At 30.7% G+C, this 12,740-nt stretch overlaps 1 protein-coding gene across 1 annotated transcript; it reads left to right on the top strand.

Annotated features, from left to right (window-relative positions):
- The first annotated feature begins 588 nt into the window (after positions 1-588).
- Positions 589-1,959, top strand: LOC124942924 (F-box protein CPR1-like). The gene has a single exon (XM_047483496.1). The coding sequence runs from the start codon at positions 589-591 to the stop codon at positions 1,957-1,959; it is 1,371 nt and encodes a 456-aa protein (XP_047339452.1).
- The last annotated feature ends 10,781 nt before the right edge of the window (positions 1,960-12,740 follow it).

The raw sequence follows: 12,740 nt of genomic DNA on the forward strand, positions 1-12,740 counted from the left end.
ATCAATTATTGTAAAAATTAAATTAGAATTTGAATACTAATTTCCTCATAGAAAAAAAAAAAAAAAATCAATGAGCACAACATTTAAGATTAGGTAGTGAGAAAATCTAGTCTTTTTGATAAGTTGATAAATTTAGACTTTTTTTAAAATTTTCTAGAGATGGTGACACCTTCATAAAAAAATAATATTATTGAAAATTGATGTTTTTGTTAAAAATACATTGACCATTATCGTTTTTTTCTAGAATGCCTCATAATTCCTATTTTGAAAAACAGTTGTTTTCTATTAGAATTGAGTTATTTAATATTTATTTGACGAAATTACTTATTAATTCTTTAAAAAGATAGTTAATTATTAGAATTAATAATAATTTTGTCAAATAAATATTAAATAATTCAACCCATTTAATTTGAGAATTTATTTAAAATAATATACTATATTTAAAATGAAATCCAACTAATTAAATATATATGTGATGCGTTTGGTACTAACCAACTTTGTTGCTCAACGGAAGTGCGACTTCTATAACCATCATCAAGACTCAAGAAAACTCCAAGAGGAAAGAAAGACTTCTATCAAAGAGAAATAATGGAACTGCGAAGTACTATCAAATCATTCTTCTTCTTCTTGCGTCGAAAGAAGGTGCAAAAATTACCCGATGAGATTCTAGAATTAATTCTTTCTCGATTACCTGTTAAGTGTCTGCTCAATTTAAGGTGCGTTTCAAAATCCTGGCTCACCCTAATTAGTCGCCCAAAATTCGTGAAATTGCATCTGAAACAGTCGGTTCAAACCAAGATCAACCTTAGTCTATACTTGAGTTGTATTAATCGTCCCTCGAGTTTCTATCGTGTGGATTTCGATTCCCTAGAGAAGAACGACGGCTATCTTCAACCGGTAGAGGTCAATTACAATCCTTTGAGTCATCTGGATAATAGGACCAATATTTATGGCTCATGTGATGGATTGATATGTATTTCAAATTCCATGGATATTGTCCTTTTATGGAATTCATCGACGAGAAGATTTTTAGACCGGCCTTCTTCCGCAATGGTTGAGTTCGCAAGAAACTCTAACCTTTCCCAATATATTTCTTCTGGATTTGGGTTCGATAACAAGAGTTATAATCCGCTAAGGCGTCAGGATAATGGGACCGGTTTGGAGCGCTTCAGTGAGGGATTGGTCTGCATGACATATACCCTAGACATCGTCGTTTTATGGAATCCATCAACCAGGAAATCTATAAAATTGCCTCAAGTCTCGGTTGAAATCCCAAATCAATCTTACCGTCATAAATATTCTACTTATGGAATTGGATACGATGAAACCAACCACGATTACAAAGTGGTGAGAGTCGTGGTTGTTCTTGGTGACGACATCTATTACGAGGTTCATGTTTTTAGTCTGAGATTAAATTTGTGGCATAAGCCAAAGAAATATTCCGATCACCATCCGGATTTGGAGTCATTGAAAACTGTAATAGCTGGTGGAGCGATGCACTGGATGTCGGTAGGCATGGATAACAAACGATCCATTCTTGCCTTTGATCTCGGGACGGAGACATACAGGGTAATTCAACACCCTGAGTACCGTGATCTTGATTTCTCCTCAAGTTTGGATAACTTAGGAGGATGCTTATCGTTAACTTGTCACTATCATTCGGGGATCGTGGATGTATGGGTTTTGAAGGAATATGGAGGGGAGAATGAATCTTGGTCGAGATTGGCGCAAAATATTCCTATTACTTATAATTATGTGGTGAAATCTGTTGCATATTCAAAAAATGGTAAGAAACTACTTTTGAGGAAGCATAATAGTCTTGTTTGGTATGACTTAGAATTGAAGTCGCTAGAAAATATTCGGTTTCATGCTGGTGAAAACAACTATCCATTCAAATTTGAGGTTATTGATTCTTGCTTGGAAAGTCTAGTCGATGTAAATGTTGCAGAAGCTGGATAACTAGATGGTAAAGTAAAAGTATAATTCATGCATATATAGACAAATAAGTGATTTTAGTACATGGTTGGTTTTATATAGTTGTAATTTTGTAGTGGCAGCTCACTTTTGGAGTTGTAAAATCATATGAAAATTTTATTACATTTAGACAATGGCAAATAGTTTTTCGATTAATAAAATACGTCTAAGGACTTCTATAATTGCAATCGCAAATATGTTTTACTTACATTTGTTGCTTACTTCTGTAATGCTTCTTTATTTTTCATCCATGATTGTTCTTGGTATAGTTTTATATATTTACTTATTTTAGTTATTTTGATCAGCTTATCCAAATATAAAATTTGGAATAACTAGTAATATATTTTCATAGGAAGACCTTTAGTGTTTTCAACTTACTAGATGAAGTTCCAAAGAATTTGTTTTGTTGAAATGAAAATTAGGATGAAAAGGTTTGTAGTTGAACTTCTTAAGAACAACTTTTGTGTTTTAACTTTGTTCAAACGAAGTGATTTCAGAGCTCAAATGAGATTTTTGGATTTGACCCTTACTTAATTGCATTGATTTGGTATGATTTTGAATAATGAAAATGGGTTTTAATAGTGTTGTTGACAAATTCTCTTCAAACTAGACAAGAGATAGAAGTTTTCAAAAATGTTTTGAATAAGAAATGCAATGATTTCATAGGCCTTACTATCTAGTTTTCTTTGCATGATATTAAATTTAGTCAAATCAAATCCTTTTAAGCTAAGCTAAAATTTGGTCGAATGATAGCCAAGGTATTAAAGAAGAGAAATGTTGTTAATCATGACATACCTTATTAAGACCAAATGGTAATGATTGAAAAGTTTTGGTCGAAGGCTTCGACTATTAAAAATAATGGCACTTATGAAGGAAAGAAGTTCTTTAGGAAGAAATTTTAGCGACGGTGCAGGGTTTATGAGCAATACTTTACCGACGCTAAAATGTCAACACTTAAGCGCCGGAAATGATATTACTAGAGAACATATAACGGCTCTTTATGCGCCACTAAACTACAAGTAACGTTTTTTATTTTGTAAATAGAAAAAATCACTAATTAATTATATTCAAAATCATGTTTTTCTAAATTTGAATGGTCAAGCACTACAACCAAACCTACTTTTGGTGACATATAATTGTCAACGCATAATAAGCGTTGGCAAAAGTCAGAATGAAAAAAAAATTACCAACCTTTGATTGTCTATGGCAACCTTTATTATTTTATTTATATTTTTAAAACCATTCAAATAAAAATTAGATAACGTTTTATTTTAATTATTTGTTTATTTGTTCTATATTTTACTTATTTTTTTAATTTTAATTTTTTTAACAATTAAAATTGAACTGTATATTTATTTTTATCTCAAAGTTCAAATTTATTTATATTTTGAGTTAATTAAATATAATTTTATTATTAATATTAAATTAATTAAATAAAATTAATATTAGATGAAATACAATAAATAATTTATTTAAAATAAATAATATAATAAATTAACTATTAAATAATTCAAGTTCTTAATAAATGTATTTATAATTAATCTAATAAAATAATTTAAAACAAATAATTTTAATTTGGCTAGTTGAGTTCTTAAACAGGTTTTATATGAAGTTAGGTTAAATGGAAGTGAGCAGTTTTCTCTCTGGTGTCCGTTCTTCTTAATCACACCATCTCCGACATTGCTCCCGTAGCTTGTGCTAGCAGCTTAATCTTATGATTCTCAAGCTTCCTTACCTTTTTCTTTCTTGATTTGGTATTCTAATCTAGCTAGGGGAGATTAGAGAGATAGAGCGAGGGATAAGTTTAAAGACGCATGAATGAAGGTCACTAGCCAGCAAGTCTGGAAAATCTCATCAGCACCAATGATTTTAATGATTCTCTCTCCGAGATAGATCCTGAACTCAGTTATAGTTTCCAGCGTAACTTCTAGGTCTCTCTTTCACTCGCTTTATCTCTTTCTACATACACTAGTAAGAAAATGAGTAATAGCGACATAAATTGGCGACAATTTCTTATAACCGTCGCCATTTGTTTAATAAAACTGAAAATAATTTTAATACTACCTATAATAGCCTGAGTACTTTTATACAGGGGACATACAAATTTTTAATGCTTGACTCACACGTGTTTATACAGCAATCGGGTCGCCATATTAGTTCCGTATCATAATCCTGTCCATCTAATTAAAAAAATAAGCAAAGAAAGGAAGTAAGGTGTTTTCAATTTACCAAATCCCTAATCATTTTCAACTCTTCATCTTCTCTTTGTCTCTCTTGCAGGTTCTTGGCGACCATGAGACTTCTCGTGATTTTTCTTCTTCTCCAAGTTCAACTAGTTATATTTCTTTGTTGCCGCAAGCTTATTTCTCTCATCCGACCGCATTTATTTTCCTTTCTCCATCGAAACCTATGCGTTTCCCAAAGTTCCCACCAAAGCATCCGTCTCAAAGTAAGCATCGAGTCTCATTTTTGAACCATAAGTTTCTTTAACTGTTACAGATATAACTTAATTTGTAGAAACAACTATCCAAAGTATCGATTCTTATTTCTAAACCATGAGTTTGCAGAAACAACTATCCCAAATTGTTTGGTTTGAGAGACTTATTTCTTGAATCATAGTCTCCCATGGTGGTTCGAAAGTTGAAAGTAGTTTCTTAATTAGAATCTATAACAGTTTATTTCAAATTTATATATAACTTTAAATAAGTTTGTCATTATTTCGATCTATATTATGAGAAACTTTGATTTGTAATCCAATATATCACGTAATAACCAAAATTCTTCATTTAATCTCTTTCAAATGGTCATTTGTTGCTACATTTATTTTGTAACAGTTAGACTCACAAATAATTCAGCTTTGATAAATTAAAAAATATTTAGAAGTTTTATGTGTTGTGCAGTCAATAGTTGAGTTTCAGGCCTTATTAGTGTAAGAAGTATATGTGGATCTTGATTGTGATTTAGACACTAGCTCCGATATTATTTTATGGTATTTTATTAATCTCTACAAAATTTCTACTTTGCCCTACATTTATCTTGGGATTTTAACTTCATTAGCAGCTATAATCCGAACGAGTTATGCATTAAGGATTTATAAAGTATCTGAAATCTTTGAAATATGATGTACTTAATTTAATTTAGTAATTTAATTGAGCATATTAGATCATATGTTTGATTTGAAGATGGTAATGTTTGTGAGGTGATATGTGTTCCTACTTGAGATCGTAATTACTTTGCTATCTATTATATTGATACCGAAAACAGAGCTTGACAAGAGAATTATGGCATTGACTTCCATGAATTTGGAAAAATTACTATTGTTTACTTCAGAAATTTTAAGGTTGGAGAAGAAAATGGAAAGTACGTACATCAGTGATCAAAAACAGGTATTCTCTAATGATGAGGCAAACTATGGAGTATTCTTGGATGTTAACATGATAAAGTAGATTGAGGGTCATCTGTTGTCATTGCATATTGTTCAAACTTATTCTCTTTTTTGATGATTTTGTATATCTTATCATTGTCTTTTATTCTTAGATCTCAATATTAGATATGGATGCAACGTGCCTCTGCATGCATGATGATACATTGTAGGTCAGTGATGCCTTATGTATTGAAACTCTATCTACAATCATTTGACAAAAATATTTGATTTGTTGTGCTCCTTATTTAGATTATAGAACAATATTCAAAATCGAATATATTGATTCATACATTCAATTCAATGCGGTGTGTCATTTAAAATATTACGGTAGTAATTGTCTATGTTTTTATTTTCACTCTTATATTTAGCTTATCACATTAATCTAATATAGATCTTTCTTGATTTTGTTTCTCCAAATTCAATATCCTTGTTTAGGTGTGGAAGACTTTCTACCAATGCATTTCAAAGGATAATTTGAAAAGAATGGATGATAAGACATTTCTAAAATTTGTTGGTATGTTTGGATCGAACCAAGTTAGAATTGGAATTGGGGTCCAATTCCTAATTCTTTGCTTGTTTGGTAAATTAAAAGAAAGGATTGAATATTATGAATTCTGTAAGTTTGAATTCTATTGATTCTTTTTCAGGATTGAAATTATTTATTCAATACATAAAGACTGAATTCTAAATCAATTTCAGTTTTTATAAAATTGAATTCTAATTATACAAATATATTTTTAAGTGGTGGTATCGGATCACATATATGATGTCTTCGTGGTACCTCCTAATTAGGAATACAATTTATTCATTATTCATTGAAAAACAGTGACACAATCTTTAATCATTCATATCTGAGATTTTTCTATCGAATTAAATAAACAATCTAAAAATGACTTAAATTTTCTCTATCTTAACTTTGTCTTCTAATCTTTGTAAATAAATAAATAACCATAAATTTTAGATGTTCTAAAATTTTCATGGCTATCAATTATAAATAAAAGTGTCCCAATAATTAACTGCACATTTACACCAAACTGTAAGCATTTTTTTTTGGTGGAAGACGGTTTTCATCTCACATCTATTCTAAAGAATTTAGAGAATTCTATCTGATTTTTATATTTTAATTTTGAGTTTTTTTAACAATTTTATCTGATTTTATTTATTTATTTATTTATTTATTAAAAAATCATTAAAAATGATATTTAGAAGATCATTTTATACTATTATTAAAATTTTAAATAATAACAAAAGAAATTCAAATCTTCTGAACAATATTATTTCAAAAAATCATATCATAGTCAAATAAATAAAACATTAACTAGCATATTATAAAATTTTAATAATATTCTAATAGTTTAAAAATTAATTAAGCTAAAAGACAAATTTATATAATAAAATAAATTCATCGAAACAACAACTACTCCATAAACCAATGAAATCAAGACAAATACAATTTTTTCATACTTGTTCAAAATCCAAAGAATATTGTTTCAAGATTTGTCAAGGTTATGTTTGTTCGATATGTGGCCAACATGTATGTTGAAGGAGACGGCATCTGGAGTCGGATATGGATTACGAAAGCAAAATTTGTGCATTACACTTCTTGAAGATTTAAACTCAAACTTGTCTTCAGATGTGCCCTTTAATGTATGGACAATGGTAGGTTCGTCTCGGGCTCTGCTTGTGATTGTGTTTGTGATCATGGGGACATTGTCCCATAGTCCCACTTAGTAAGTGACCTCCACCAATTTATGCGAGAGACTCAATTCTGTGATCTGATTTTCTTTCAACTCATGTAATTCCTTTATCCTTATGCGAGAGACTCAATCAGCCGGATATGTAACACAATAGGACAATCTAATCTACTCACATTAATAAATATACATATATGCATTCCTAAATCTATCAGATAAAAGATAAGACCAAAACTAGAATTCTTTAAAAAATTTAATTTTAATATATTTTTTATTTAAATTCCAAATTTATATAATATTTATTCAGTTAACTTTTTTACTTACAAATAATTTAAGTAAAATTAATTTTAAATTTAAATCATATAAATACAAAATTTATAATTATATTTTTATATATAATTAATAATTAAAATTATATAAATACAAAATTCAGAAAGATGATAGACATAGTAAAAGTTGACTTTTTTTCTGACTTTTGCCATTGGTAGCTAATTCTTTTGTGGAAAATGTCAGTCGCTAAATATACGTCGGTTTAGATAGATGAACAGCACATAATTTCCATTACCAGCGTATATCTAAAGAAGCGACGCTAATATATTCGACGCAATTTCAATAACAATTGATTAGCGTCAGTAAATTCACTAAATATGTTTTGAAATTATCCTGAAACTATTCCCTTAATGCTTTTCTTCCATTATATATATATATATATATTTCTGATTTTCTTACTATAAAAAAACAATTAATTAATTAGATAAATTAAAGAATAAGTAGGGAATTAAGTCCAATTAATAATGACCCAATCCCAAATAATTAAAAAGAAAATTAGGTCCATATCTATAACCCTTTTTACTTTTTTTTTTTAATATAAATATTCTCTTCTAAACCTAATAATCTACTTTCAATTCTCAGCCAACATTCTTCTTCAGTTCTTCATACAATAGTCGGCAAACCGTCGTCCCGATTTTGATCTATTTACCAGTGAGTTCATTTGTGGGGGGTCATTATACATAAAACATTGTTTGTACTACTTATTGATTTTTCAATTTTTATTTTTCTGTTATATTATATGTTATAATTTTTGTAATGTTTATAAATTAGGACTTTGTTTAAATGTAAATAATGTGCATGTTAAGATAAATCAGCTTGTTTTCAATATGCAATAGATATTTTAGAATGCTTTGTTGACTTTTAACCGATATTCTTCTTTTTAACTTGGCATACACGTTAATTGTTCTCTGATTTCATTTTCTTCTTGCATTGTTCAGTCTATAAAAGATGGTGCAGTTGCCGGATGAGATTTTAGAGGAGGTTCTTTGCCGATTGCCTGATAAGTGTCTGATCTGATTCGGATGTGTGTCTAAATCCTGGCTTGTCCTAATCAGTGACCCATATTTTATTAAACTGCATCTAAAACTATCAGTACAAACCAATACCAACAATAGCCTCTTCCAATTCGATCCCTTTCGGGTGGCTCTTGATTCCCTCCATGAGGACGATGTTCTTCAACCGATGAAGATCGATTCCATTCCATTGAGGTTTCGGAATTATGGACTTAGGTCTAGCTTTTCCTGTGATGGCTTTCTTTGCATGTTAAAATTAATGTCATAAATACCCTTGCCCTTTTATGGAATCCATCAACTCGAAAGTCTAAAATTGCTTTACAAATCGACTGATATCGCAATTCACTCAAGTTTATGTACCTCACATGTTTATCGAATTGGTTACGATAACACCAATGACGATTACAAGGTGGTGAGAATTGTGGTGTACCTACTTCTGGGTTTTGGCATCATTGATTACGAGATTAATGTTTATAGTTTGAGATCAAATTCGTGACATAGGCCTGAGAAGTTTCCTCATTGTCCAAATTGGAATAGATTTGGAAATTCAATTGTTTGTGGATCTCTGCACTGAATCTCAACTATGAAATCAGATTTAAAAGAGGAAAATTTGATTGTTGCCTTAGATCTTGGGACAAAAAAATACAGAGTACTTACACAGCCGGATTAATGCAATCCTATTTACAAATTACATGTGGATGATTTAGGAGAATGTCTTTCGTTAAGTTGTCATTACAAATCATCAACTATCGATATGTTTTTGCTCAAAGAATATGGTGGGAAGAATGAACATTGGTCGAGATTGATTACACTGCCACTATCACGGTCACGGATAACTTCTATAGAGAATTATTATCCTTTGAAACTATTGTTTATTCAAAAAGTGGTAAAAAAAGTGTTGTTGAGCATGGGTTCTAGGGGGCATGTGTTGTATAATTTAGAACAGTTGAAAACATTAGGGTTTTTCATGTGGCAAGTTTAATTCACCTATACAATTGCCTTGAAAGTCTCGTCTCTATTAATGTTCCAGCAGCATCAGATGTATGTAATCAAATATGTCAAATATGATTATTGTTGTGTTATACAAGTCACTTAATTCCCATTAATATGTTTTTTTTTTACTTATTTGATTTGAGTTTGAATTTAATATTTGTGTTTTGTTTTTTACAGACAGAGAGAAGTGGTGTAAAATGGCTGCCTGAAAATCAAATTTTGGAGTAGAGTTTTAAGAACAACTGGATATATAGTATTAGATTTAGACATTAATATATGGCATTCTAATTTCTATGCTCTCTTACATTATTCTTATATGCTTGCAACACCTTTATCCTTAAGTGATTTGAGTTTTGTTTCCAATTGACCTTTATTCTTTATACTAGTATTGACCGGTTAACAATGTGTTCTTTTTATTGATTCAGTACTGTTTGACATTTATAAGTTAATTTATTCTCACATAATATTCAAATAGAGTGTCAGCTTTGGCAGTTGGGCCTAACAAATTAATAAAGCCCATTAGGGCATATTTAATTAAGAAAAAAAAAACACATAAGTTTTAATTTTTTTCTCTCTCCCTCTTCCAGCCGTTCTTCCTCCATTGAAAAAGCAATTTCTCCATTGAAGTAGCAGATTCTTCTTCTAATTTCCTTTATATCTTCTCCATTTGATTAGCCATCTTTAGTGATGATGATAATGTATGTGAATGACAAGTTAGGATGAGGTTAATTGATAATTCTTGTTAGATTACCTCTAGGCTTGTATTGAACAACATTGTATACCCATTTGATATAGTGGATGATTTAAGTGGCCGAAGTGTCCCGTGGTTTTTACCTAATTTGGGTTTTCCACGTAAAGTTTTGGTGTCTTGCTCTCTGTTTCTTTGATTGTTTGATTGTTTGATGCTCAATTGAATTTGATGCCTATTTGATTATACAAAAGGGGAAAAAGAATTGTTAGGCCTCTGTTGTAGTTTGTCTATTTCTGGATTGCTAAACAGGTGCTATTATTTTATTTCTCCAACATTAGAGAGATCGTGCAATTGCCGGATGAGATTCTTCAAAAATTCTTATTCGGTTTTCCTTCAAGCGACTTCTCCATTTATGATGCATATCTGAATTCTGGCTTTCCCTAATCAGTATCCCAAATTCGTGAAATTGTATCTGTTTCAAACAAAGATCAACCTTAGTCTCTTCCTTCGTGTGGATTTTGATTCCCAGTAAAGGGGATGTCGACTTGCTTCAACCGGTAAAGGACAATTACAATCCCTTACAGCTCACCTCATATATATATATATATTCTCTAAACCTAATATTTTTTATTCTTTAACCTAACCAAATCATCTCTCTAGCCTGCGTATCCACCCTACTTTTTATTCTCTAAGCTAATCAAATAATCTCTCTAACCTCCTTATCATCTATTCTCCATTCTCATAAAAGAGTCTTCAACTACATCTTTGAGCTCCGATCTATCTAATCTCGCTATCTCTTCGCTTCTTCTTTTTCAAAACTCTTAAATTTTTATCTATTTCTATGTCGTTTAACAACTATTTTGATATCAAGATCTATCTCCGCCGTTCAACATATTATTTCAAATTTTGTTTTGAACTAGAATAATCTTAATTAAATATTTAATCATAAAAGAAATAAAGAAAAGCAAATTGGTTCGAATTCGAATTATTCAAAATTCGAACAGAATATCAAATTCGAATTCAATTCGATTTTATTAGAATTTATTCGAATTCGGTTCGGTTTTTGAAATGACTAAAAAAATAAATAATTCGAAGAAACCGAACCGAGGAACTCGAATAACCCGAAAACTGATCTGATGAACACCCCTAGATTTATCTACATGACATATACCTTGAACATTGTCGCTTTATGGAATTCGTCAACGAGGAAATTTATAAAACTGCCTCCCGCATTGATTGACATCCCAAATCAGTCTAATCTTTGCAAATATTGTACTACTGTGGCGAAAAACTATCACACTAAGAATGAAAATGAAATAATAGCAACCGTAGTAGAATGCCGAACAATAGCGTAAAAGTAAGAAATAATGAAAATAATGACACAAGAATTTTACCCATGTTCAGACCAACAATTTCCTACGTCCTTTCGGAAAATGATTCAATAGAGTTATAATAGAGATTACAAACTTTAATTCTCTTTGTTTAATTTGTTCTAAGTTTTTAGTCTCACACTCTTCTTGTTTACAATGTATATATATGAGTTTTAGAATTCATAATTAGGATAAAGATCATGTGATATCTTTGACATCTCCACCATGATATGATCTCGTGGCGATTTAGTTGACATTTCATTATACTAGTAAAAAAATCCCAATAACGACGGTAGGGGTTGTCGGTATTGAGATATAAATCGTCGTTGTAAATAATTTGGAATAGTTAAAAATCCGTCGTCAGTCGTCGGCATTTCCCTTGTCGTTATTACCCAAGGACACATATACCGACCATTTTAGTACCATCGACATAAAGCCCTTTATGCCGACGAATTTCACCGTCGCCATAGAATAATCTATAACGACCACTTTTATTATCGTCATAGAGTACTCTATCACGACCATTCTTATCATCGCCATAGAGGACTCTATGATGTCCACCCTTACCGTCGCTATTGATGACTTTATCACGACCACTCTTACCGTCGTCATTAAGGACTCTATGATGACCACTCTTACCGTCGCCATATAGGACTCTATGGCGACCACTCTTACCGTCGTCATATAGAACTCTATGGTGACCACTCTTACCATTTCCATAGAATGTTCTATGATGACAATTATTACCCTCATTATTGAGTAACCTGTTTGTAGTGTTATTTTTAAAAATAATAAAACAAGCTAAATAATATTTTTAAAATATAAACCGAGCATAGAATATTATAAAATATTTAGTTTCAAGGTTAAATAATTCATTTCCTAACTTAACATTGAACAATAATTAGGTCACAACTATTTACTTACTACAAAAAGAAAATCGAAATTGCTTTATAGTTTTAACAAAATGACCAATTTCAAGCAAGGGAATTGAAAAAGTTTCAAGAAAAAATTCATCAATTCCACTTCACACTTCAGATGAATTCTTCTTAAAGCACACAAATTGGATCTACTTCGTCCACCTGAACCAAAAACAACAGAGAATTTATGCTCAAATCTTACACAACTATTAGATCATTCTATTTAATCAATTCTGAACCACAAGATGGGCAAGGAAAAAATCATAATACCTCACAACTGGATAAATGGATGGCCTTAGGACTGAAAATGCAGAACCCCACGTTGAGTTCAAAT

The sequence above is a fragment of the Impatiens glandulifera genome, chromosome 6 (assembly GCF_907164915.1).
Source record: "Impatiens glandulifera chromosome 6, dImpGla2.1, whole genome shotgun sequence".
Lineage (NCBI taxonomy): Eukaryota > Viridiplantae > Streptophyta > Magnoliopsida > Ericales > Balsaminaceae > Impatiens > Impatiens glandulifera.